The sequence below is a fragment of the Lepidochelys kempii genome, chromosome 8, assembly GCF_965140265.1.
Source record: "Lepidochelys kempii isolate rLepKem1 chromosome 8, rLepKem1.hap2, whole genome shotgun sequence".
NCBI classification, from domain to species: Eukaryota; Metazoa; Chordata; order Testudines; family Cheloniidae; genus Lepidochelys; species Lepidochelys kempii.
In genome coordinates this window covers 6,911,860-6,937,786 of record NC_133263.1, presented here as the reverse complement: position 1 = coordinate 6,937,786, position 25,927 = coordinate 6,911,860, and the positions used below count along the sequence as shown (strand labels likewise).

General features: G+C 53.0%; 1 protein-coding gene across 3 annotated transcripts in view; it reads left to right on the top strand.

Annotated features, from left to right (window-relative positions):
- Nucleotides 1-25,512, top strand: part of TCOF1 (treacle ribosome biogenesis factor 1) — a 36,357-nt gene extending 10,845 nt beyond the window's left edge. The window contains exons 5-18 of one of the 3 annotated variants that reach the window (XM_073355331.1): nt 38-404; nt 1,272-1,366; nt 2,005-2,271; nt 3,023-3,301; nt 10,822-10,996; nt 13,104-13,252; nt 14,825-15,025; nt 15,875-16,151; nt 16,464-16,546; nt 17,564-17,783; nt 19,852-20,397; nt 22,198-22,307; nt 23,091-23,127; nt 24,890-25,512. In XM_073355331.1, the coding sequence (XP_073211432.1) occupies nt 38-404; nt 1,272-1,366; nt 2,005-2,271; nt 3,023-3,301; nt 10,822-10,996; nt 13,104-13,252; nt 14,825-15,025; nt 15,875-16,151; nt 16,464-16,546; nt 17,564-17,783; nt 19,852-20,397; nt 22,198-22,307; nt 23,091-23,123 (2,802 nt within the window). In that variant the 3' untranslated portion in view covers nt 23,124-23,127; nt 24,890-25,512. Of the gene's footprint in view, nt 1-37; nt 405-1,271; nt 1,367-2,004; nt 2,272-3,022; nt 3,302-10,821; nt 10,997-13,103; nt 13,253-14,824; nt 15,026-15,874; nt 16,152-16,460; nt 16,547-17,563; nt 17,784-19,851; nt 20,398-22,197; nt 22,308-23,090; nt 23,128-24,889 lie in introns of all 3 variants that reach the window. The other 2 variants (XM_073355330.1, XM_073355332.1) reach the window with 2 other exon arrangements.
- Nucleotides 25,513-25,927: the final 415 nt, after the last annotated feature.

Sequence of the window (25,927 nt, the reverse complement as noted above, 5' to 3'; positions counted from 1 at the left end):
TGTCCTGGAACTGACTTTCTTTTGTTGTTTCCTCCAGGTGAGAACTACTGCGTCGGGTAGCAAAGCTGCTAACTCTCTGCAGCATGCTGCCCAAAACAAAGCCAATGCCACTTCAGGTAAGCCTGGGGCTGCTGCTGTAGTTCAGACCAGAGCAGGAAAGAGCAAAGGCATCTCAAATAAGCTCACGCCTGGTGCTCCAGCTACTTCTTCAGCTCTGGCCCAAGCTGGGCAGAAGAAAGCCAATGCTGGTAAGCCAGGACCTGCTGCAGCAACTCAGGCCAAAGTTGGGCAAAGCAAAGCAGCAGCTACTGCAAAGGCAGCAGAGAGCTCTGAAAGCAGCGATTCGTCAGAGAGTGAGGAAGGGGAGAAGATGCCAGCAGCAAAGCTCCCAGCTCCCAAGTCAGGTGAGAAGCCCATGGGCTTGGGATGCATTTCCTAAAGCATTGCACAGCTGTTGTGCTGGTCTTGAGACGTACATCTCTGTTCTGGCTTTGCAGTATATCAGGTCTGAATTACTTTCCTACTAATGCCGCAGGCCTCGTGGCTTCAGCTCTCCTGGCAGATAATCATCAAACCAAAACTGCTCCCTGTAGAGACTAAAGAAACCTGGCAGAAGCAGGAGCAACACAAGCACTGCCAGTCACAACCAGATCAGGCTGCATTCAGAGCCGTATTGCTTGGATCTGCGATACAGAGAAATGGATGGGATCTAGCGTCTGGGGGAGCAAATGCTATAGTTAAGGTCTCGTTCAGTGCCCAGTACAATGGAGCGCTGACATGTCCGGGCCACTGGATGATACCAGAACGCTGCTTTATTCTGAGCCCTCTGAAAAAGTCACTGAAACTTTCCATGTTTGGTCTCAAGCCAGAAGTGAATTGTTATTGATGTTTTGAGGGGAAAATCCCCAGAAAAGAAATGCTCCAAGCTTGGGACTTGATCCGGCAATGAGGGTGTGTGTGTGTAAGTGTCCACACTGCACTTACTCCAGGAGCGGGGACTTGGGATGACTGTCCTCTTTGAGGGAGGGTCTCCTAAACGGGTGTGGGGGGTTAATCTTCAATATGTGACCGGAAAATTTTTTTGACATGCTCAGTAGGTTCCTAAGATTTTAGCAGTGTCACTGGGCCCTGCCCCCATGCGACATGACTGTAGCCTCTCCCCTGTGCCTTCTGACTGGTTCCCATAACCTAAAAGCTGGATGAATATAGCTCTCTGCATGGACTCGACAAGAGAGCTCAGTGTGAGTGACGTCTCCTCTCTGGTGTTTCAGCACTGAAGCAAACGGTGGGAAAGGCAGAGAGTAGCTGTGAGGACTCGAGTGATGAGACTTCCTCTGAAGAGGAATTAAAAACCCCAGCGCTCCAGGTATCTACCTCCAAGAGGGTCCACTGAGTGCTTTGAGCATTCCCCACCACCACCACCCATACACATCCTCTAACCTCCCAGGGCTGTGTGTTGTTAAGGCCCTTCCCCAGACTGACAGTGGGGCAGGGACTAGGAACAGTTTTCTCTGAAGCCAGGGCACTGAGGAAACAGACCCATCCCCACCCAACAGCACCTCCCAGCCTCTGTCAGCTCCAGAGGGAAAGTCTGGGTCCCGCTCCCTCACTAGAGGGTTAGAGCAGAGGGAGGAGCAAACCCTGAGCCGCTCTGACCTGTAGGATGCACTCGATGCAGACATGTGGGATACTGAGAACCCAGAGAGTGTAAAATGACTGACGCAGCCTGTTGTGCTGGTGAAACGAAAGTCCCCAAACCGCCATCTCTAGCGTAAACTAACCTACCACAGATTCACCAGTTGCTGCCCGACCCAGGGGCCTTGCACTGAATTGTGGTATAGCTGTAGAGTGGGGGACCCTCGTTTATAGCTAATCCCACCCCCTGATCAAGGCCTGTGCCCTGGGCTAACCTCGCCCCCTGACTGCCTTTCGGCTTCCTCCCACCCCCACTCCTGCACAGATGTTCCATACCCCTCCTCAGTGAGTCTCTTCTCTCGTCTCCAGACAAAACCAGCTGTGAAAGCAGCGCAGGTCAACGCAACACCAGTGAAAAGCGCGCCAGCCACTCCAGCACCCACCAAGAGGACCCCAGGGAAAGTGTCTGACCCAGCTCCATGGATGCCAACAGTAGATACGCCAACCCAGAGCAAACCCGGAGCTGCAAAGGTGACCGCTCCTGCAAAGGCTGCTGGGAGTGCAAAGGCAGAGGACACCTCTGAGAGCAGCGACTCGTCGGACAGTGATGATGAGGAAGCCACATCAGCAGCACAGGTGGGTCAGTTTGAGCCTATCATCCCTCACACCTGTCCCGAGGTCTGGGGATGCTATGAATGGGAACCTTGTAAAAGGGGCACCGTGCACAGCAAGGTGGCACTTGCAACAGGGTAGTTAATGGTCCCAGGTTGTTTCCACTGTAAACTTCAAGCGACCAGTTGAAAATGAAGTGTGCTGATTTCAACAGACAAAAGCTGCACGAGTGCTTTTAACCAAAATCCAACACAGGCATTCTCCACCCAAGAAAGGAAAATTCCTCTCTAACCCTTCCAAGTTCTATATCTGATCCATGGAAAGATGGCAATTCACAGCTGAGTGTTGGATCTGCAAACTCTAGCGCTACCTGATTTCTGCTGCTTTTGTGTCTGGGCAGGGGAGGCTTGGTCCTTTTCACCATTGGTTCCTGTGCCATGGTGTATGTTAAACAGAGCCGTTCATGTTCTTGTGCAGTAGGCAGCCTTTTCTCCCCCCACTGTTTGTTTGTTTGCCGCTGTGACCAGTTACACAGCAGATTTTTGAGGAATTTCAGTCATTGCTCCCTCACTCTAGGAGATTTCTTCCAGTGGCCAGGAGGACTGACGAGGGACGCCTGGCTCGCCACACTAGTCCCCCATCCTCTCTTGGCTTTTGCAGTCGCTTTCCAGATTTACATCTTGATCCCTTATATTTTATCGTGGGAAGACGCATCTCCCCACCCCGAGTCAGGGATTCCTGTTGTGTTTATTCTGGTCTTGTCTCTTGGCTCTAGACCAACTCATCTGCAAAAGCTCCCCAGGCCACAGCGACACGAGTGAAAAGTACCTCAGCTGCTCCTCCATCCTCCAAGACAGCTCCAGCAAAAGCCTCGACTCCAGCTCCACGGAAGCAGCCCTCAAAACCAGCTGTGCCCAGCCAGGCCAACGTGGGGCCTGGAACAACCAGAACCGCTGCAAAGGCTGCTGGGAGTGCAAAGCCAGAAGAGAGCTCGGAGAGCAGCGACTCATCGAGCAGCGAAGACGAGACACCCCCAGTGCCGATAAGCCAGAAGGTTTGTAATTATTGCCTCCAGTTGGGTTCTGAGATGCTGGTGATGGCTGTGTTAGTGTCTGGCTGTTCGTACTGCTGTGCTTAGGATGCTAAATCTTTCTGATGCATGAAATTGCAGCCCTGTGCAAGGTATCCCTTCACCTTCCTCCATCTTTGCTTTGTAGAACTACTATGAATTGTTTTCTGATTTGATGGCCCTCTGCTTTAATGCATCTTTTAAAGGCCAGCTGTTTCCAAGTGACTAGTTTATAGTTACTAAATTCTCTGGCTCCTTTGTAGAACTTGTTTGGCTTTGCCAAAGAACTGGCTTCTGCCAATAAGATCAAACAGAAGTCATTGCAAACGCTACAATAAAATACAAGCCAAGGCCGGGGGGGAGGCGCCCGTAGCATAGTATCACTTGGCTTAAAACATCTCCCATTCTTCAGCAGTGTGAGGAGCCAAACCAGCAAAAACTGTACATGGAGAACTCCAGAGTGAAACAGTTCATTTGCCTGCATCCAAACAATGACGCTGGTCTGTCATATGAATAGTAGCTGGTCGGAGCCTTCCCCTCTTGCTTCCTTTTGACTGGAACTTGTGACATAGGTCCCAGAATGGATACGTATGGGGCCACAAGCAGCCTGGGCTTGCTTTCTGTGTGCACAGAAAGTCTGCTCACGCTTGCATGGGCCGGAACCAGCTCCCACTGAAGCTGATGGCAAAACTTCCATTGCTTCCAGTGGGATCGGGGTCAGGCTGAGTGTTTAGCAAGGCAGGAATCCACACGGAGTGGATTGGCACTTCTCAGTTGCTCATGATTAATCTGGCAGAGAGCACTGCCCGTGGGAGTCATTACTGGTAGGGCGCATCCTTGTCAATGGTGGCCCCAAGTGCTCGCTCAGTCTTCCTGAAGATGGCACCCCAGCAAGGCGTAGTCTGATGGTGTGTGCAAGATTGTGACCTAGTTCCCCCTGTGTCTCCAAGAGTTTTCTCTCTCTCTGTGCCCATTTGGTGTGGAGGAGTGGGAGTCCGATGAGCTCTGCATGTTGGCTTTTACATTGGATTGTCCTGGTCTGCTGGCTCAGGGAACTTCTCTGAGTGATTGGCGCTATCCCAGTCTGTCTGTCTCTCAGCATTTCTACACTGCGATTCGAATCCTAATGCTGGTTCAGAACGAGGGGTGTTGTCGGGAAAAGAGGCAATTTATGCTGCATCATGAATTTGTGCAATACCAGTGAGACTTGGCCCTTCTAGCAATAGTAATAGGTGAAGAATGCATTTTCCCCACAATGTCTTTAGTTGAGGAGAATACTCTACTTGAGGCAGAATCATAGAATATCAGGGTTGGAAGGGACCTCAGGAGGTCATCTAGTCCAATCCCCTGCTCAAAGCAGGACCAATCCCCAACTAAATCATCCCATCCAGGGCATTGTCAAGCCTGACCTTAAAAACCTCAAAGGAAGGAGATTCCACCACCTGCCTAGGTAACGCATTCCAGTGCTTCACCACCCTCCTAGTGAAAAAGTTTTTCCTAATATCCAACGTAAACCTCCCCCGCTGCAACTTGAGACCATTACTCCTTGTTCGGTCATCTGCTACCACTGAGGACAGTCTAGATCCATCCTCTTTGGAACCCCCTTGCAGGTAGTTGAAAGCAGCTATCAAATCCCCCTGCAGGCTAAACAATCCCAGCTCCCTCAGCCTCTTCTCATAAGTCATGTGTTCCAGTCCCCTAATCATTTTTGTTGCCCTCCTCTGGATGCTTTCCAATTTTTTCACATCCTTCTTGTAGTGTGGGGCCCAAAACTGGACACAGTACTTCAGATGAGGCCTCACCAATGTTGAATAGAGGGGAACGATCACGTCCCTCAATCTGCTGGCAATGCCCCTACTTATACAGCCCAAAATGCCGTTAGCCTTCTTGGCAACAAGGGCACACTGACTCATATCCAGCTTCTCGTCCACTGTAACCCCTAGGTCCTTTTCTGCCGAACTGCTGCTGAGCCATTCGGTCCCTAGTCTGTAGCCGTGCATGTAATTCTTCCGTCCTAAAGTGCAGGACTCTGCACTTGTCCTCGTTGAACCCCATCAGATTTCTTTTGGCACAATCCTCTAATTTGTCTAGGGCCCTCTGTATCCTATCCCTACCCTCCAGGGTATCTACCTCTCCTCCCAGTTTAGTGTCATCTGCAAACTTGCTGAGGGTGCAGTCCACACCGTCCTCCAGATCATTTATGAAGATACTGAACAAGACCGATCCTTGGGGCACTCCACTTGATACCAGCTGCCAACTGGACATGGAGCCATTAATCACTAGCCATTGAGCCTGACGATCTAGCCAGCTTTCTATCCACCTTATAGTCCAGTGGTCCCCAACCTTTCTGTTGCAATAGCATATTCATCTTCCCAGAAGAGTGTGGCGGGCCCAGCTGCCCAAATGCCGCCGAGAAGCAGCGTCATCGAGAAGCGTTGCTGCCTAAATGCCGCTGAGAAGTGTCGCCGCTGAAATGCCACTGAGAAGCAGCGGCATTTCAGCGGCGATGCTTCTCTATGACGCTGCTTCTGGGTGGCATTTCAGCGGCTGGTTGTCCGGCGGCTGCGCTCCTCGGCAGCGGGTTGTCCAGCAGAAGCGCTCCCTTGTCAGTAGGCAGGCGCACATAAATGCCCCGGCGGGTGCCATGGTGCCTGCGGGCACTGCATTGGGGACCACTGTTATAGTCCATTCATCCAGCCCATACTTCTTTAACTTGCTGGCAAGAATACTGTGGGAGACCGTGTCAAAAGCTTTGCTAAAGTCAAGAAACAACACGTCCACTGCTTTCCCTTCATCCACAGAGCCAGTTATCTCGTCATAGAAGGCAATTAGATTAGTCAGGCATGACTTGCCCTTGGTGAATCCATGCTGACTGTTCCTGATCACTTTCCTCTCCTCTAAGTGCTCCAGAATTGATTCCTTGAGGACCTGCTCCATGATTTTTCCAGGGACTGAGGTGAGGCTGACTGGCCTGTAGTTCCCCGGATCCTCCTCCTTCCCTTTTTTTTTTTTAAAGATGGGCACTACATTAGCCTTTTTCCAGTCGTCCGGATTGCCATGAGTTTTCAAAGATAATGGCCAATGGCTCTGCAATCACATCCGCCAACTCCTTTAGCACTCTCGAATGCAGCGCATCCAGTCCCATGGACTTGTGCTCGTCCAGCTTTTCTAAATAGTCCCGAACCACTTCTTTCTCCACAGAGGGCTGGTCACCTCCTCCCCATGCTGTGCTGCCCAGTGCAGTAGTCTGGGAGCTGACCTTGTTCGTGAAGACAGGCAAAAAAAGCCATTGAGTACATGAGCTTTTTTCCACATCCTCTGTCACTAGGTTGCCTCCCTCATTCAGGAAGGGGCCTACACTTTCCTTGACTTTCTTCTTGTTGCTAACATACCTGAAGAAACCCTTCTTGTTTTAACATCCCTTGCTAGCTGCAACTCCAGGTGTGATTTGGCCTTCCTAATTTCACTCTTGCATGCCTGAGCAATATTTTTATACTCCTCCCTGGTCATTTGTCCAATCTTCCACTTCTTGTAAGCTTCTTTTTTGTGTTTAAGATCCGCAAGGATTTCACTATTAAGCCAAGCTGGTTGCCTGCCATATTTACTATTCTTTCTACACATTGGGATGGTTTGTCCCTGTAACCTCAATAAGGATTCTTTAAAATACAGCCAGCTCTCCTGGACTCCTTCCCCCTCATGTTATTCTCCCAGGGGGTCCTGTCCATCAGTTCCCTGAGGTTGTCAAAGTCTGCTTTTCTGAAGTCCAGGGTCCGAATTCTGCTGTTCTCCTTTCTCCCTTGTGTCAGGATCCTGAACTCGACCATCTCATGGTCACTGCCTCCCAGGTTCCCATCCACTTTTGCTTCCCCTACTAATTCTTCCTGGTTTGTGAGCAGCAGGTCAAGAAGAGCTCTGCCGCTAGTTGGTTCCTCCAGCACTTGCACCAGGAAATTGTCCCCTCTGCTTTCCAAAAACTTCTTGGATTGTCTGTGCACCGCTGTATTGCTCTCCCAGCAGATACCAGGGTGATTTAAATCTCCCATGAGAACCAGGGCCTGCGATCTGGTAACTTCTGTTAGTTGCCGGAAGAAAGCCTCATCCCCCCCCTGATCCTCGCTGCTGCCGAGAAAGGCTGTAACCAAAATGGGCTGGCTTTCATGATGCCAGCAGCCAAGGACTTGGAATGGAAGTAGGCGTTCAGCCATTCTGCCCTTTTGTGTCCACAATCCGGCTCTCCCAGTGGAACGTCTCTGGGCAGATGGAGAACATGAAGTACTTGGGCCTATATTTAACCACTGACTTACTGTATCCTGCAGCTTCCGATCGCTTCTGAGCGAGATCCAGACAGGTACAGAGAATTGCAAGCTGCTTCATCTTTCACTGCAGGGGCGGATTAGCATAATTAAAATGAACATCATTTCTACATCAAACTGCTTATTTAGTATGTTTACCGCTGAAGATTTTAGGATTATTTAATCAAAGACATTTGTTTGCAAAGGTGGTGTTTTGGTGTATGTGTTTTTTCCCGGAGCAATGGGGAAGCAAACAAGATTGACCTTGAAGAAACTGCAGGCTCCTGCTTCTTTCAGACTTTCCAAACCCACCTGTGCAATAAGTCCAAAAATGTCATATGGGCACACTGATGTGCCGGTGCCTCACTTTAGACGTGCAGCGAGTCTACATCTCCTGTCGGCACCCAGAAATGGAGCCATGTAGTATTAATGGACGTGACGGAAAATTTGGCTGTGAGCTTTTATCTGGACTCAGTGCTGAGGCGATAGTCCACTAGGTCCTTTGGGGAGATGAAGCGTGACTGCGTCCTAAGCTCATACCTTGGAGCGGCAGTCTTTATTCCTTTATGTCGTGGCACATCCCAGTTACTGAGCTCGTTGTTGGTATGCTGGGGGTGCTTCCTGTGCATGCCGGTAGGCGAGATTTGGCGTGTGACTGATACAGCTTCTGGGGAGCATGCTCGCTTTCTGACTCGCTGCATTATGCAAATAAACTAAAGAGCATGGGGGTAGAGGGGTGATTCAACTCTGGCATGCTCCCACCGCAGGGCCAGGAGCTATTTGTAGGCCAGCAGAGAGAGAGAGAGAAAGGAAGCGAGGGAGGAGAGGACAAGAAGCTCAATCTGTAGTTACTCATGAATTTCTCTCAGGTACCAGCATCTCTAGTATGGCAGACTGCTCCTCCACCCCTTTACTTTAGGCTTCTTCCAGTCTCCTGGGTCCATAAAACACGCTGGCCTGGATCGTGTTCTGCACAGCTCACCTGGGAGCGTTTTACAGCCAGGCGTAGTTCAGCCAAGCCCTGCCTGGGCTCAGTCACTAGGACGTGGCAGCCCTGTAGAAATGATACCACGGCCGTTTTAGGGAAATAATCTTACATAGTGTCCAGATGCTGCTATCTGATTGTCTTCCAGGTCTTTGAGCTGTTCCCTAATACGCCCTTGTTATACATGGGCTCGCTTTCTGAACGTGAGCGAGAGTCTGTCCTGTCACTAGGAAGTTGGAGGCAAATGACTTAGACTAGATCCAATATCCCGCAAGTGCTGGTGTCTGAGTAGGGAGGAGTCTGATGTGTTCCCAAGTAGGTGATTCATTTAAATCCCTACATCCAATTCCAATAACACTCTCGATTTGCCATTTAGAAGCTGGCCCCTCTCTAGGAGTTAGTGACTCATGTTAACCAAAACAAAACAGAGACTCCAGTTTGTTTTCCTCTCTCGTCCTTGTGGAGGTTTCAGTGTCTATGTGCAGAGCCTGGATATGCCTGGCTTGTTTGGAGAGCCCCTTCTGTAATGGGTAAACACTCCAATACTGACGTCTGTTCAGCAGCTGGTTTAAATGCAGTAAACGCTGCCCCAGGGCCGTGCCAGAAAGCCAGGTTTGACAGTCTTCCATCTCACGAAGCTGCAAACCTGGGGCTCTTGGCCATTGGCAAGGAGCAGCCACCCCTTCAGGCTGTCAGAACGACTGTGATGTTCTAGCTCTTCACTGGTATTGAGAGAGAGACCGTGTACTAAGTCCGGCACGCGGAGTAAAGGGAATGAATGCTGGGGGAGGGGATAGTGTCATGCTCCATTTTCCCTGAGAAGAGCTCTGGTGATGGCTCCCAGGCCATGGGACGCTGCCCCAAAAGTGGGTCACAGGCAGGTTGGGTGGCTCTCTGCTCCTACTGTGCCTGGCAAACGGAGTGTCCCTGAACATCCAACTGCCAGGAGCTGGGACTGGACCACAGGATGGATCACTCAACAAGTGCCCTGTTCTGTTCATTCCCTCTGAAGCATCTGGCACCGGCCACTGTGGGGAGACAAGGTCCTGGGCCAGGTGGACCATTGGCTGGCCCAGCATGGCCATAGTTATGTTCTTGCGCTGCCAGAGCAAACTGGTGCTTGAGCGTTCAGCCCAGCATGTGAAGATCAGGCCGTGTTTGCGTGCCTGAGCGGGTGCAGAGCCTCACCGGCCCTGAAGAGCCCCAGAGGGTGGGGTAGTCTCCCGAACTTCCTGCAAGTGGGACTTCCTCTCTTTAGCACACCCTCTGCAAGCAGCCAAAGGGTGAGAGGAGCATGGAAGCTCTCTCTGGGCCGCATGGGAGGCAGAAAATCAGACCTGCCTGGAATAATTTTTTCACGTGCCAGAATAACCGGTACCTCCTTTGCATCAACTCATCAGCTGCACAAGACCCTGAGACGCGGCTCACACGCTGCCTTGAGTCATAGAAATCCAAACACGGCCAGCTGCTGTACAACCCAAGTGCCATGTTCGAGTTGCACAGCTGCTTATTTAGGCTCATGGGCAAATGAATTGTTCACGTTCTGGACAAAGTGCTTCCTAGGAACGGTGCGACACTGTCTCCCTTAAACGCCTCTCTAATGCTGTGTCCAGGAGGCAGCTGCTGTGATGGTGGACTCTTGCAGTCGTTTCACCTTGTGCTCGGGTCCCTCAAAGTGTCACAAGCCCCCAGGGTCCGACAGTCAGTGTTCAAGGGAGCAGTCTCCAAGGGACATCTAGCCCCTGTAGGCAGTGGGGGTTTTCTGTAGTTGGCCTTCTCCCTTCCAAGTCAAGCTGCCCTGTTTTGGCCTATTGATAGTGCCGTGCAGTTGGTACAGTTGTCAGATGAGACATGATAATGAGGTGCTGAACCCCTGGTCATTAAAGATCCCTTGGTCCTTTTTGAAAGAGTAGGGGTTTTAACCCTGGTGGCCTGATTAATTTCTAGCGAAATATGGCCTCCCCTCAAGTTTTCCCTGCACTCTTCCAGTTGGATACGGTATACTTCTTGCCTGAACTGCTGGGTGGTGTTTCTCTCTGCTGCAAACAGCTGCTGCCTCCCACCCAAGAGAGGTAGCCGCATTTCATTGGTTTCGGACATGATCCATCTCCAAACTTGTGATGTTCTTTGGGGATAAAGGGAGCATTTTAAATTATCACAGCCGCATATGGGGTGTAGGAAACAAACCCTGGCTCAGTGTTGTTGGTTTTTTTGTTTGTTTTTTAAAGAGATTACCAACTCCTCAGCCTTCCCCTGGCATCAAGCCCAGCCTGGTGGGTAAAACTGGGAGCCCCAGGAAAGCAGCTGGAGGTGCCTTGAAGGGCAAGGACTCTGAGAGCGAGAGCAGCACGTCATCAGATAGTGAGGAGGACAAGGCAGCACAGAAACCGCCTTCTAACGCTGGTAAGATTCTAGCCTTCCCTTGGTATTCAGGGCCTCTCTCCTCCATACTCACGGGGTTTGCTTCTCTTCTCGGCTTGAGCAGCTAGTGTGTTCTAGACGGGGCTGCCCCCTAAGAGCCATCACCAGGCATGCTCTGAACTGCCAGGGGATGCAGACTTTGCCAGTCGCTTTGAAGCTGATGTTAGCAAGACCTGTCCGTGCAACTCCCTCCTGTCTCTTCTAGAGTGTCCTTCCAAACTGGCACAAGAGTTGGGTTTTTTGGGGGTACGGGGGGTTATTTTGTTCTGTTTTCTATTCCTTCCAGCATTGCCAGCATGGGTCAGCTGCTAACATACTCCCCAGTGTATGCAGATGGAGGGAGGAGCCTTGGCGTAATAATTAATAAGCACTTTGAGATTCGTGGATGGAAGAAATTACTAGTAATGAATGAAGTAATGAATGAATTACTATAAGAAATTACTAGTAATGAATGAAGCCACACTTCTCCCCTCCTGTGTGGCCTGGGGGAGTTTTGTCATCCCCATTCCTCCTGGATCAGGCGAGGAAGTCTTGCACCACTCTGGTTGATGAAGGGTAGGAAGGGAGTCCTGGCAGCTGTCCTGGAGTGGGCCGGGGCTGGCTACAACATGGAGTCTCACGAGGACATGGTTATGTCTGAAGTGGGGATAGAGGAAGATCACCGAAAATGCAGAGGAGCCTCCCAGGCAGAATACATATCTTCTCCTGCTTCCCTGCTGCTGCCCCCGTCTCCAGAGTCTTCCGGCGTCTCTGCAGCTACGAGGCCCAGAGAGCACAAGGTCTAAGTCCCCCGGGAAGATACAGGGCCACTGTCATTAGACCTGCAAAGGAAACTCGGGGTGTGGCCAGTGGCGTGCTGGGGCAGCACTGGGACAACCCATGGGAACCCAGTAAATGGAGGGGCTTGATGACTGTCCGAGTTGATTCTTGCTGTTTTCAGTTGACCCATCTCCTCCCTTCCATGGACATGAACCTTTAGTGGTCACCAGGTGACTGTGGTCTTTGCACAGCAATGTCCCTGTTTGCAGTGCAGAGGCCCAGATAACGCATGCTCCAGGCTGGTTCGTCTCTGTTGCTGCGTTTCGTGACATGAGCAACCAGAAGTTATTTCTGGCATCTCAGCAGTTGATGCCTGGATGCAGGAGGATGCCGGAGGGAACGATTTCATTACAAAGAAGTCTTGCACCTGTAGATGGCTATTGCAGGACCTTCCTGCAGGGAGAGCTTGAGCTAATGTCAAGTCCTTTGTTGCAGGGAGCTGGTAAAACGGGACTCGGCCTGTGCCCGCGGGAGGTGTGGAGAGCTTTTGTTAGCAGTACACGTGGGGTTGAGTGCTGAGAGAAGTGGAGCCTGCCCATAGCGCAGAGGAATAGCCTGAGCATACACAGATCTGCCCTTGCACGGCTGTCCAGACCTCCGACACCCCCTTGGTTTGTGTTCTGGGGCTAGTGGAAGCACCAGGCAATAGGCCGGCTGGCCTCTATTGCTTGTTGGTGTAACTGCTGCCAGGAAACAGGCAGAAACCCTCCCAGTCAGCTTTATTAGTAGCCAAAGTAGCTGACGTTCTCCCCAGCTGTCAGGGTGGGAGGGTTTGTGGGATATGGAAGACAGCAGCCCCCTAGGAAATAAACAGAAGCCTCCAGCAGGCTTTGCACAGAGCATTGTTCAGCTGTCAGTTGCTAACATTTTCCACTACTGATTCCTGCCGGCTTCTGGTGGTGGTTGTCTGTTTGCACAAAGGCGGGAGGGAGGGGTTCTCCAGCTCCAGAGCTCAGTTATTCTGGCATGGTCGTAGCGTTCCCAACTGTTCCATCCCTCTGCCACCCCTCACACCATGCCCTGTTGGGCCCCTTCAGTCGTACTGAAGAGAAAGCCAGGGCCTGGGGGCAGCAAGAGAAATCTTGCAGAGAAGGAGGTGTTAGGAAAGGAAATCATTGTCTTCTAGCAGCTCTCCCCTTCCAGCAGGGTTTTCTCTCCCAGGCTAAAATCGGAACACTGAAGCATCGGCAACCTCCCTCGTCTCTCCAGCCATTGTCTTCCTATAAACAGCCTGCAGTCTTACCCTTGGTTTCTCTCTGACCTCTTTCAGCAATGAAGACCGCTGCTGCAGGACAGCTGACTAGCGTCAAGAAGGCCCAGGCCCTTCCAGCATCTCTTCCAAAAGCACCAGGGGCAGCAGATAGCAGCGAGGAGTCCAGTGAGGAGTCAGACTCTGAGGAGGATCAGGTACCCCCGCAGGTAACTAGCAAACAGACGACGCGGCTGTCAGGCAAAGAGGAGGAAGCTCTGCTGAGTTGGCCTCTTTGAGAGCTGGGGTTTCGAGGAATGGTGACTAGCGAAACTCTATCTGGAGCCCTTGCTCTTCAGGAAACCCAGCTCTGGGAAATGTCTGTCAGTGCTGGGGATCCCAGACAGCTGGCACAGGGACCTTTGCAACCAATGGGGCCTGGCTAGGGTTCGGAGGTTAGAAGCAATGGAGGGATTGGCTGTCTTGTGACAGCGATAATCATACAGGCCCATTCCTTCCCATAATTGGGCCTCTTTTTGTGCCGTTCCTGTAGAATAAATAAGCTGGAAAACAGCTGAATCCCCCACAGTGGAGAATTCTCCCAGCCCAGGAGGGGTCCCCAAGCCCTGTAGCACCAGCATAACCCCCTGTCTCTTCTTCTCCCCACCCCCGCCCCCTCAAGCCCGGCAGGGATGTACTGACCAGAATCCTCTGTACTCCAGCTGTTCAGTGCTGCAGGGTGGCCCACGTGCCCCCGGAGAAGCTGACATAAATAAGAGCAGCCTCAGTGGCTTTTCTAACTTCTAGTGGGCCGGGGCATGGTTCTCCGCTTCCAGCGGTGCCCCCTGAACTGCGCAGTGCTCCAGATGTGCCCCACAGCCTTTCAGCTCCAGCTGCCTGGCTCCAGCTCTGCTCCCAGGTGTTTGAAATCGTTGGTACCTGCTGGCTGGCCTTTGGGAGAGGGGCTAGGTGCTCTCCGTCCCGTTCCCAGAAGCGTCCGTGCCGTGCAAAGCGCCAGCCTAGTTGGCCCTGTTGTTGGGATTCGGGGATAGAAACAGGATGCCCCTGTGTTGTGGATGACCAGAAAGCTGTGTGCTCCCCAGCTGGCAGGCTGGCACAAGGGCTCCTTTATTAAGAGGGTTGATATTTTAGAGGTACGTAAAAGCAGTCACTGTGATTTTTGAGCTTTTAAATCACAGCCGAAAATGTTTAAAGACACCTTGGATCCACAACCCCCTGGATGGCATCTCGCACCAGATATCCTATCCGAGAAACCTGCGAGATCCCACAGAGCCCTGGCATGTAGAAGCTTGGGTGTCTGCTGGGTGCGGGATGCTGCACACGTAGCCTGGCTTGTAACTGACACCAGGAGACTGATAGCTTCCCCTGCCCTCCTCTCTTTGTATTCACTTGCTTCTGCCAATAGTCTACCTCCCCGGAGCATGGTGTTCCTTCCAGGGCTGTCCCGTCAACCCCCGGTGGCCACTGCCTCCCATGTGGGGAAGTGATAGGCCTGGGCTGTGATGAAATGCTACACATTCTTGTTAATCATCATTGTAAACCACAAGGGGTGTATGAAAAGAGAGGGAGAGCACATTTCCCAGGGGGCTGGTGTCCTGTTCTCTATCTCGGTATGTCCCCATCAGCCTGGGATCTGAGCACAGAGGCTTACTTGGCTATGCATTGTCCTCCTGCAAAATGGGGTCTAATTCCCTGGACTTCCAGGCTCCTCAACTCTGTTGCTGTATTTCTTTAAAAGTCACCATGCTGTCTTGACATTCCTCCTTTCTTGTCTGGCCTAGCAACTGGCCCAGGTGAAACCTAAACCTGCCCCAGCCGCAAAGCCTCTGGGCACGGCTGGGCCCATGCTGCCCACTGGGAAAGGGGCCAACAGAGTGGCCAGCAGCCCTGTGAAGCCAGCTGCTGCCGCAGTTGGCCAAGCGCCCGAGAGCTCGAGCTCCGATTCCTCGGACAGCGAGGAGGAAGAGAAGCCGGTAAGCCAGGTAAGAAAGAAATGCTGGGTGTGCAGAGCCACATGCAGCGCTGCAAGGAGATCTGGTGGAGCCTGTGGGCCTGGACTGGCGGAGTGTCCTCCAGAGGCTGGCTGGGGCTTGCAGTGCGACTCTAACAGCCACGGTAAGCACAGTTACCCCAATGCAAGGGGGGAAAGAAATCCCTGTCGCCTTGACTGAGAAGGCTGCAGTTCTCCCCCTCAAACTGGCTCTTTCCTGGTAAGAGCGCCCTGCTGAAAACTTCCTTTTCAGCTCTCAGCAGTTCCCCGCAGGCCTGTCTTGCTGGCCGCCTCCTAGATAATGGCTCCGGACTCACGTCAGTGCTGTCTTGTAGCTTCCCCTGCACCTCTTTACACTAAAGATCTGGAGTGACCAGACCATCTCTTTCCCTCTCCATCTGTCTTTGATTTGAGCTGCTGCTGCCCCCAGCCACAGACTGAGGGGTAGCCAGAGCAGCGGGCACGAGCTGCGTCCCTGAGGGCTTTCTCCTCCCTCTGATACTGAGGAGACTCTGAGGTTTGGTAGCACCTTCGATTTGAGGATCTTCACTCCTTTTACAGATTGCCTCGGGTATCGTAGCTTCCTCAGCACCATCGGTGAGGCAGGTGGCATTTTCCTCATTGTGCCCATGGGGAAACTGAGTCACGGAGGTGAAGTGACTTGCCCATGAGCTGCGTGAAAGAGATTTTCCCCCCCCATCCCCCTGATCATCTAGGCCCTCACCATGAGAGCTCCCAGCCTTCGGGGTACGCTGGATGCTCTGGAAAGCTCAGGGAAATTATGAATCCCCTACCCCCAGTTTGTCTAAAATGTTCCTTGTTTTCTTCTCCCTGCCCTCAGCCCCTTCCTCCTTCCTGCCTGAAGCATGGGGCTGCCTCAGGTAAAGCTGCTGCCCTCACAGGGAAGGGTGCGCAAGCAAATGCCCCTGCATTGCTGAGCCCTTCTGCCAAGGGCAAAGGTCCCGTCGCAGCCGCAGGAAAAGCAGGACTTCACGCTGCAGGCAGGGCCACCCAGAGCCAGGCGGTGCCCCCTGCACCCAGCAAAGGCCGGGAGAGCCCGGACAGCAGCAGTTCCTCCAACAGCGAGGAGGACAAGGCCAAGCAGCCCCTGAAGCCTGGTAAGAGATGCTGCTCTGGGGGACTTCCAGTAGTGGTTGGGGGCAGCCGGCCCAGCAAGCAGCATGGAGAACGAGGGTTCGCTGTGCACTGGGCCTGGCTTAGCTGGCGGGATGGGTCTCGCCAACCCACGAGGCTGTGAGTGACAAGAAGCAGCAGGCTCCTTGTAGAGGAGCGGACGCTCTCTGCAGCACACGTCTCTGGGGAGCCCCGCTGCAGCCTGTATCCGGGAGCGACGCCCAGAGAGAGCTCTCAGGCGCGCGCTGGGCTGGACCAGTGGGAGGATTTCACTGGGCACTTTGCTTCTCCAGCAGGGGCGCCCCAGAAGCAGGGAGCGACGAAGGAGGCCGACAGCACCTCCTCGGAGTCCAGCGAGGAAGAAGAGCAGCCTTCGCAGGTGAGGGGTCCTGTACCCTGCGGGCTAGGGCTGTTGCCTTTCTCCTCTGCTCTGTAAGATGAGCAGACACCGGGCCAGAATCAGCACCGGGGTAAACCGCTGCTGCCGCCCTGGCGTCCTAAAGTTGCACCCGCTCCGGCGGCTGGGTGGGGCGGTTGAAGGGTGCTGGGCTTCAGGTGCCTCCCATGGAGAGGGAGAGGGGAGAAGACTTTGAACTCGGGTGTTCGGGACCCTCCTGCACACTGATGGACAGATCGCAGCCCGGCTCTGCCCTTGCCTGGTGCTGTACTGACATGGCCGTCGAATAAAATGGCACATACTGGAAGCCTGGTGCCCTGCAGCACTGAAATAGCCAAACAAGGGAGACTATCCGTGCTCGTAGCAGCAACGTGTATTTGTAACTAAACCCATGTCTAAGCCAGTAAACCCCCTTTATTAGTAATATCTAGGGAGCGCAGTACATCTGTAATGCATCAGCTTTGCATGCAAGCGTAGGAATGGACTGATGGTCAAAAACCTCCCCAGGCACGTTTTACCAGGAGAAAGTAAAGGAGCAAATATACAGTGGATTACGACATATGTCATAAACACGTCAAGCAGCCATATACATAACCTCCCTGTTTGGGTTTCGTTCCGTGAGCAACCCCAGCTGTGCCACTCCCCGCCACCCAGCTGCCCAGCACTGGGGTACCCCCAGCACACTCCTGTACCCACCTCCATGGCTCGGGGTGTGGGACAGGAGAGAGGCTAATAATGGACCAGTGGGGTAGAGCCCAAGTTCAGTGGGCTCCCTACAAACTCCTGGTCTCCCTGTGTCGTGTGTTGGTAGGTGCACTTTGCTTCTGTCTCTCCGCTTTCCAGTGGCCCCAGATCACGAAGGGCAGCTGAGGGGAGCCTGCCAACCTGGAGGGCTGCTCAAGGGGCAGTTGCAGGTGGCAGTTAAAATGCTCTGGGTGAAGGCAAGAGGGTCCAGCCCCGGTGACGGTGTGTCTCACTCAGCGTACGTGTGCTCTTCAGTCCCTTCTCACAGGTTATCTAGGCCTTCCTAAGGCTCCAGCAGCACCCCAAGGGCAAAAACCTGCTTCCCTGACCTCCCCCAAACTGGGGTGTGGAAAAGCAGCCGCCGTTGTCAGCACCCTCGCCAAACCTGGGAAAGCAGGCCTGCCTGACGCCACGGAGAGTGACATCAGTGACTCCGACACGGATGCTGAGGGGACGGCAGCCAAACGGAAGGCAGGTTAGTCCTAGGGCCATGGTCTAGCTTGCAAACCCGAGCAGCTTTAGAGCTGGCTCCTAAATGTGCGCTATATCTGGGCTCCGGACACCCTAGACCATGGAGTAATCTTCCAAGGGAAGTGGTGGAAACCCCATCAGCTGGGACTTTCAGATGAGCTTGGAGAATATATGCTGAGGGGACAAATCTGCATTGGCAGGGGCTGAAGTAGATGATCTATTAGGTCTTCTCTGTCTCTGAAATCTGAGTCCAGGTGAAGAGTGCAAATCACAAGTCCACAGTGTCCTTTACTGTGACAGTCTGCTGCTGCCCCCTGCTGGACACCTCCAGCAACATTGCAATTTGTCCTGGGCTTCTGCATCCTTTCGGGAGGGGGTGGTTGGGAAGTTTTGGGAAGCATACACCTGCTCAGTTATACAGCTTACAGGGTGCTCCCATGTGCAAGGCTATTTTGAATCCCGAAGTTTAACTAACATTTCTAGTGATAGTTGCCAAAATTCTTTCTAAAGTCAAAGACCAGCGAGCAATGCAAGCTCTCTAACCTGATAACTGGCGAGGTGTTTGTCTTCAAATATATGTTGCACTTCTCCTGGGAACCATTTTTGATTGGAAAATGTCTCAACACTTGATAAATGCCGATTTAAGAATCACTTTATCAAATGCTACCAACAAAATACTCACCTGCTACATCTTCCATGGAGCTTTCTCTGTTACGTGTTATTCAGAAATGTTTGTTTGGGGAAGAGCCAGCCACAGGGAAACACAAGGGAACAGAGCTATTTGGTGGATGATTGAAATAGAATGTATGAACATACTGGGTCAGACCAAAGGTCCATCTAGCCCAGTATCCTGTCTTCCAACACTGGCCAGAGCCAGGTGCCCCAGAGGGAATGAACAGAACAGGTAATCAAGTGATCCATTCCCTGTCACTCATTCCCAGCTTCTGGCAAACAGAGGCAAGGGACGCCATCCCTGCCCATCCTGGCTAATAGTCATTGATGGACCTATCCTCCATGAACTTATCTAGTTCTTTTTTTGAACCCTGTTAGTCTTGCATTCACAACATCCTCTGGCAAGGAGTTCCACAGGCTGACTGACTGCGTTGTGTGCAAACATACTTCCTTTGGTTTGTTTTAAACCTGCTGCCTATTCATTTCATTTGGTGACCCCTATTTTTTTGTGTTATGAGAAGGAGTAAATAACACTTCCATATTTACTTTCTCCGCACCAGTCATGATTTTATCAACCTCTATCATATCCCCCCTTAGTCATCTCTTTTCCAAGCTGAAAAGTCCCAGCCTTGTTAATCTCTCCTCCACATATGGCAGCCGTTCCATACCCCCCTCATTTTTGTGTGGTTAAAAACCTTTCTCCCCACCGCCATTGAATGGTTGTAAGTGAATAGTAGAAATCCAAGACTGAAAAATCTGTTGGGTTTCGTCGGTATCCTCCCTACACAGCTGTGTTGTGGTCTGTGATGATCAGGAAGTCAGACAAGATGTCTGCAAGGGATCATTGTAATCTAGAATCTACTCTCAAAGTCGAGGGACGTAAGAGCATTGTCTTGAGACCGCCGTAGTGCAAGTTGCCCACGTACAGCCGTGTCTGTACACCTGCAGATCCAGCCAGTGCTCTTAATCTGGGCCTCTCTTGAGTAGAGACTTAAAATTCTCAAATTGTTTGGTTTTTCGTTTGGGGGTTTTTTTTAGGGCACACATTAGGGACCAGAATGCCCTGTTCTGTTCATTCCCTCTGAAGCATCTGGTCTGACACAGTTCGGCCATTCTTACGTTCTTATGAGCCCTTTGGACTCTTTAATTTGTAGCCCAAACCTGACTTTTGTACTCTGAGTTAATGCACTTCCCCCACACCCCCTCACAGAGCCCTGTAACAATACACCATTATGTTTCTGGGGAGATTAGTGTCTATTTCTATATGACCCAACTACCTACAAATTACCGTGTCTGGGGGCGGGGACTGAAGGCGTCTCTTAAACACCAGCCTCCCTCGAGTGGGTTGGGTCATAACCAAATCTCTTCCCTAAATCCTCTTCTTTAAATTGTGTCCACAGAGAGCAAGTCGTCCTCTTCTGGGGCCGAAGGGGTTGCCGCAAAAGAGACGGCGGCAGGGAAAGCGGGAGAAGGAGGCGCCAGCTACAAAGCTTCGCGGGCAAAGAAAGCTCTGTTGGTGACTCAGAATGCTGGCGGTCCGGCGGGCGTTCCGGGGACGCCGTCCCCGTATGCTCTACTGTCCATCGCTCAGTCGGAGAGGGAGAGCTCGATGAGCGACAGCGAAGACGGGGTTACCACTGCTGCCAAGGCTCCGGGAGGGCCAGCACCGGGGGAGCTGGAGGGAGGGAAGAAGAAGCAGAAGAAAGTGAAGAAAACCCCTGCGGCCTCAGCCAAGGCTTTGAAAGCAGCGAAAGCACCAAAACATGGGGACAAAGAGAACAAGAAGCAGAAATCCTCTGTGAAAAGGAAGCTGGCAGCAGGGGACGGCGGCCCCGCGGAGCCCAAGCCAAAGAAGCTGAAAAGCAGCCTCGAGACTCCCAAAAAGAAGAAAAGCAAAGGGGAGAGACCAGCCGGCAGCAAGGAGAAGAAGAAGAAAACCAGTAAAAGTAAGGGCCCTGCTGCTGTCCCTCACCCGGTTCGACTGTCCCCGCTCCTCTGTAGACAGGCTAGTGCCCCCTGCTCACCCCAATGCTGGTCTCCACTGCAGGACCCCCTAAATGGCACCCCAAGGCCTGATTCCTAAGGGTTAGCTTGGGGCTCCGCTGCCGCTCCCAAATCCAGTCAAGGGTTGAGCTGAACTAGTTAAGCAAGCGACTGAATAAATGTTACCCCGGGTCAGAGAACGACTCTGCTGTTAAAAGGTGGCTGTGGGCAGTGACGCGCTCTGCTTCCAACGGCGGCCTGCCCACCTGCCTGGCTTACGCACCGGGCACGTATCTGTCCGCAGAGCAGTCCTGCTACCCTTGCTAGTCTGTCGCAGCGCTGCTTGGAGGGAGGAGTTTGTCTGCTTCCGCCCTTCTCCAGAAATGCCCTTATGCCCCGGCCCTTCGCTCTGGGCCCCCTCCCTTCCCTACTCTGAATGCCAGCAGGACCCAGTTGGCAGGCTTAGTGCATGCCGTGCCGACGAGGGTGGGGCAAGCCGCTGCCAGTTACAAGCTGTACAGAGCTGTTCCTGGGGCCACTGGTGAAACCCTGCAGCGCTTTGAGTGCCTGCCCGGCCCTAAAGGGCTGAAGCCAAGCTGGCTGGCAATGCCAGCTCCCAGCTGGTGCCTGACAAAGGCCACAGGCATGTTCTGAGAAACGGAGGGTGAAGTTCCCAGCCAGGCAGGATGGAGGTTGGGGTTGTGATCAGCGCCAGCTCCCCGAGTGCATGGCAGAAGTGCTGATGAGCTGGGTGTTGTCAGTGACCCCATGTTTGAAAGGCTCTGCATTGAGCTGTCGTCTTCACAGCGCCAGCCTGCCACTCCCGCTCTTCACAGCGGGCCCTGCCTGCCTGGCTGCGTATTGTTACTGTACGTTCCAGCGGGGCAGTGAGCCACAGCGATCCCCGAAAATGACTCCGTGCCATTAGCGCTGCTCGGGGGGTGAGAGAGAGAGAATGGAGCTGGGCTGCACTTTGTCACTTCCAAGTAAAAGAGCAGTTTCTGCCCCTGCCCTGCAGGTAGCCCCTGCTAAGAGAATAAAGGACAGAAAAGGCAGAGGACGATCGAAACCCCAGCATATCCTGTTCGAAACTTCTCATCTGGGAGAGGGGCCTGGCAGCGCAGTGTGGGGTAGATGGACAGGCTGCCCAGGCTGGGCTTTGTGGGGTGCTCCAGCCCTACAAGAATTAAGACCTCGTAGAACAGTTTTTTGCTCATGTTGTTCTTCTGTTTCTTAATCGTATGTGTATTCAGTGCCAGTGAGTGACCTCCCAGCCTGGCTCTCCCCCACGCATGCCCCATCTTGGAGAACCCCCAATTCACTTCGCAGTATCAGCTGCGGTGGGAATGTGCCCCGGGCCGTGTCACCACAGAGTTGTGCCCAGTCCATGTGAGCGGGCTGAAATGTTAGCACGGGCCCTAGCTGCCGCTGCCCCTGTCAGTGCCTCCAGCCCGAGAGACGCCTGCATGTGCCCTGTGCAGTGTGGGACAGAACGGGGCGTGCTCTCAAAGGCATTCCAGCTTCCCTCTCGAAATGTCCCTCGGGCATGGGTGGGCCCTGAGCGGCAGGGCTGGGCATTCACTGCCACCGTTGCTAGCCTGATGGAGCAATGCAAGGCAAGGGTGGGGAAGCTGCTAGCAGGGGCACAACCAAAGGCTTGCTGGGCGAGGCAGAGACCACCTCCCCACCCCCACCCCCCGCCTCTCAGCAGTGTCTGACCCAGTCCCCTTTCACATGCACCCCGGTCCTTTTGTCTCTCCCAGAGAAGAAGGCCGCGAAAGACAAGAAGAAGAAGAAAAGCAAGAAGGCCACATCTGGAGGGGAGGCGAGCACGGACGGGTCTGCTTCCACCCACAAAAAAAAGAAAAAAAAGGTGGGCGGGTGTGTACACACTTCCATCCCCCTGGAGCAGGGTGGGAGAGGGCTGGCCTCTGTCTTGTGGGCAGGTACCCAGAGCACAAAGTGATCAGCATCCGTGGCTCCCTTCTCCAGCATCTCAGCAGCAGCGTCTGGTTGCATGGCCAGACTGAGCTGCACCCTACAGCTGGCCCCTTCAAGGCTTGGCAGCGTCAGTGGCGTTAGGGATGGACTGACCTGGTCTTCGTGTCAGACGAGCCCTCTGACTGCGTGGGGGTGGGTGGGTGCTGAGAGGGGCAGTGGCTGGCACTGCTGGAGGGAATGGGTTTTCCCTTGCTGTGCTAACACTTACAGGCTCGCTCACTCCTGCCTGAGTTCCTGGCTGTGTGGAGGGAGTGCTCCACGCCGCCCTGCTCCTGCCGGTAAAGAGAGCTTTGCTCCAGGGGGCTCGCGCCTCTCCCCAGCAAAGAGATCACAGTGGGGAAGCCCTGGTTGCGCTTCCCAGCAGGCTCTGCAATCACTTTGCAGAGAGAAATGAATCATTCGGCTAAAAACTGCAGGGGGTGAAGGGGAGAGGGTGGGGAAAAGAGGCAGGAGAGAGGAGTAGCAGTAGGAGCAAAGCCTCTGGACAACTGGAAAGCTGATCTCAGCCACCCGATGAAACTGTGTGTGAGGAGGAAATGTCCATTTCTATGGAGTTAGCAAGGAAGCCTCCAGCGACTTGCCGGCTGTAGACTCGGCTCTGCTGGGTCCAGTTCATACGGGGGTTTTACTGATTTTACTTTCCATTTTTTCCTAGAAGAAAGATGCTGAGCTCGAGGGATCTTTGTGAGAAGGTAAGTGGGCCATGGAGACGTGTCCTTAGCTCTTTGAACTCCAAACCCTGAGACCTGTATTCTTGGGTGGCGAGGAGCTGTTCTGTGGCACCTGACTCGGCCTGTTTTAAAACATGGCCTTTAACAAGCGACCTCCGTGCCCTGGTGGGGGTGGTGCACACCCGTCTGTCTGGGGGAGTGGACCCATACCCGCGCATAGGAAGAAGTTGTGTGGAAAAAGCACCATGCAGGGCTCAGTCTTTCCCCCTTGAAGTCCTGCCCAAGCTTTCAATGGGAGGAGAGCGAGATGGGACCTTTTTCTCCTGATGTACGTGTTCGGTTTTCATGGAGTTCAGCAGGAATGGGTCACCACGAAGCATGGCTCTGAGAACAACTGGATCCACAGAGTTAAGCAGTAGTGACAGGACAGCTCGCCGGGCCCCTGTCAGTTCTCCTGAGGATCTGTCTGTGCAGGACTCGCGTCTGGGCCTCTGCTCCCAGCGCAGGATCTGGAATTCCCCGAGCCCTGGCGGTTTTGGTCCCTAAGGGCAGCCGTAGTGCCAGGAGGTATATAAGCAAGTCTCCCCATCTGGCTGGCTCTGCACCAGCCCCTGAGCTTACGGGCTGGCCCGGAACCTTCCAGCCAGTTCCTAATTGTCACCAGCGGCACGCCCTGCAGGAACTGCCTCTCTGGTCCCAGCACTGCCAACCTCAAGAGGCCAAAAATCACCGGGGGGGGGGGGGGGGGGTTTGTTTGTTGGAGACAATGTATTGTGGGTGGTGCGGGTCTCCTCTGATTGTTGATCTCCTCCCCCCTGGGCCAGGTGCTAGAGTAGAGGGGAAGCACGGGTGCCCCACTGCTCCCAGGAGAGGAGGGGGCAGAGTCACCCTGAGCCGCTGGGCTCTTTGGCTCCAGCTTGACCAGCTCTGATTTGGTTATTCTGCCCCAGGAGGCAGGCACGTGGGACAGCCAGCCAGTCCAAGGGCTCGGATTCACTAGCAGGCTGGCACTTCTCTCCTCAGCCCTGGCCGGCTCCAGCGCCAGCCAGAATTGCCTCTCGCCCGAGCATTGGCAATGCTGTAGTCAGCTTTCCGGCTTCCTCGCGGCCCCAGCTGCGCGTGCTGCTGGCGCCCTTTATTTGTGGCCAGCAACTCCTGCGCTGCTGGCCTCACTTTCCCTATTCAAACGGCGTAGGACTCTGCCCCCGCTCCCATCGGAGCTTGAGGGACGTTTGAACTTGGACAATAGAAGTGAGGGTGCTACTCGTCATGGGGGAATTTGTCCATCTCTCTCTTCCTGACCTTTCTCCAGGAGTCTTTACTTCCTGCTCAACTGAGAGGCTGGTTCACAGGGTGGCCCACGAATGCCAGTGCTGGGGGGATGGAGGTGCAAGGCTCACACTCAAACCTCCTCCTACCGCCTTGGGGACCAAAATGCATTCAGAGCTTGGAGCTCCACTTCTCTAGCACAAGGGCACCAAGACCTAGGAACGAGAATCCGGCATCCAAAATTCCAAGCCAAGGACCCTTTTCGCTTTTGGTTACAAGCCCAAGGGAAGCTCATTTGTCCTGACGGTTTGTGAGTGACAGGACTAGAATTAATAAGCCTTTTACAAAGAAGTTGAGGCCGGGGGAGATGTAAGAGCAGATCGCACTGCCCCTCTATGAAGGGGGATCCTTGCTTAGGGGAGTTAACGGGTCACCTTGTGGCCGTGTAATAGGCCTTCCCATCTCTGTGGGATGGACTTAAAGAAGAAATAACAAAATCTTTTCTTCCCCATAGAGCACTCCCTTGGATGGCCGACAATGAATGAATGACGAAGGGGTGGAAGAAAGCTCATCAGAAGGCGGATGAAAACGCTCTTCGATTATTTTTTTTAAAGAAAAAGATAATACTTAAACTTCTAAATCTTAATTTATAACTTCTTCTTTTAACTGTGACTTTTAGAGCCAAGCATTGTACTTTGCTGCCTCATCCACCACCTGGCTGGGAATGGACTTAAGTGTATATTGCTCTCCTGGAACCCCCCCCCCCTCCCCCCCAGCCGTTGCACTGTAACCAAATGGAGCAGCCCCTTGGACAGAGGGAGTAAGAAGCCGGCTCCTACAGTGTGACCTGTCCCCTCTTAGAAGTGATGTGCAGCAATGTCTCTCCAGAGCTATATTTTTTAAGAGAAACTTCCAATCTTTCTGTGAGCACGGGGTCTGTCTTTTTGCTACCTACCTAACAGCTCTTGGGTTCACTTTATAATATAACTTTAAAACCAGGTTCTCTGGGTATTACCTCCTCGGTCCCGTCAGAGGCTGTATTCAAGCAGCAGCGTGCACAAGGCACGGTTGGTCTAGGGTGCGTTCTTGGGGTTTTGTTTTTTTGGAACACAGAAATAAAATTGATTTTGATTGGAAGTGTGTCCCTGACTGGGCTCTAGGGAGGGCAATGCTTTTAAAAGGAACATGGGGGAGGGGTAGCTCAGTGGTTTGAGCATTGGCCTGCTAAACCCAGGGTTGTGAGTTCAATCCTTGAGGGGGATACTTAGGGATTGGGCCAAAAATTGGGGATTAGTCCTGCTTTGAGCAGAGGGGTGGACTAGGTGACCTCCTGAGGTCCCTTCCAACCCTGATACTCTATGTCATTTAAGCCCTTCATAACGTATGGTGGATATGGCAGCTCATTAAATAGCAGTTGAGGATTGCTTTACTGAAAGTTTAAAGTATGTGAGGTCCCGGCGGTCTGGACTCTCCGGGGGGGGCAGGGGTGATTAAAAAGTAGCTGCAGGTCAGATCTTTGGGTCTGGCTGAATGATACTGAGGCCTTGTCTTT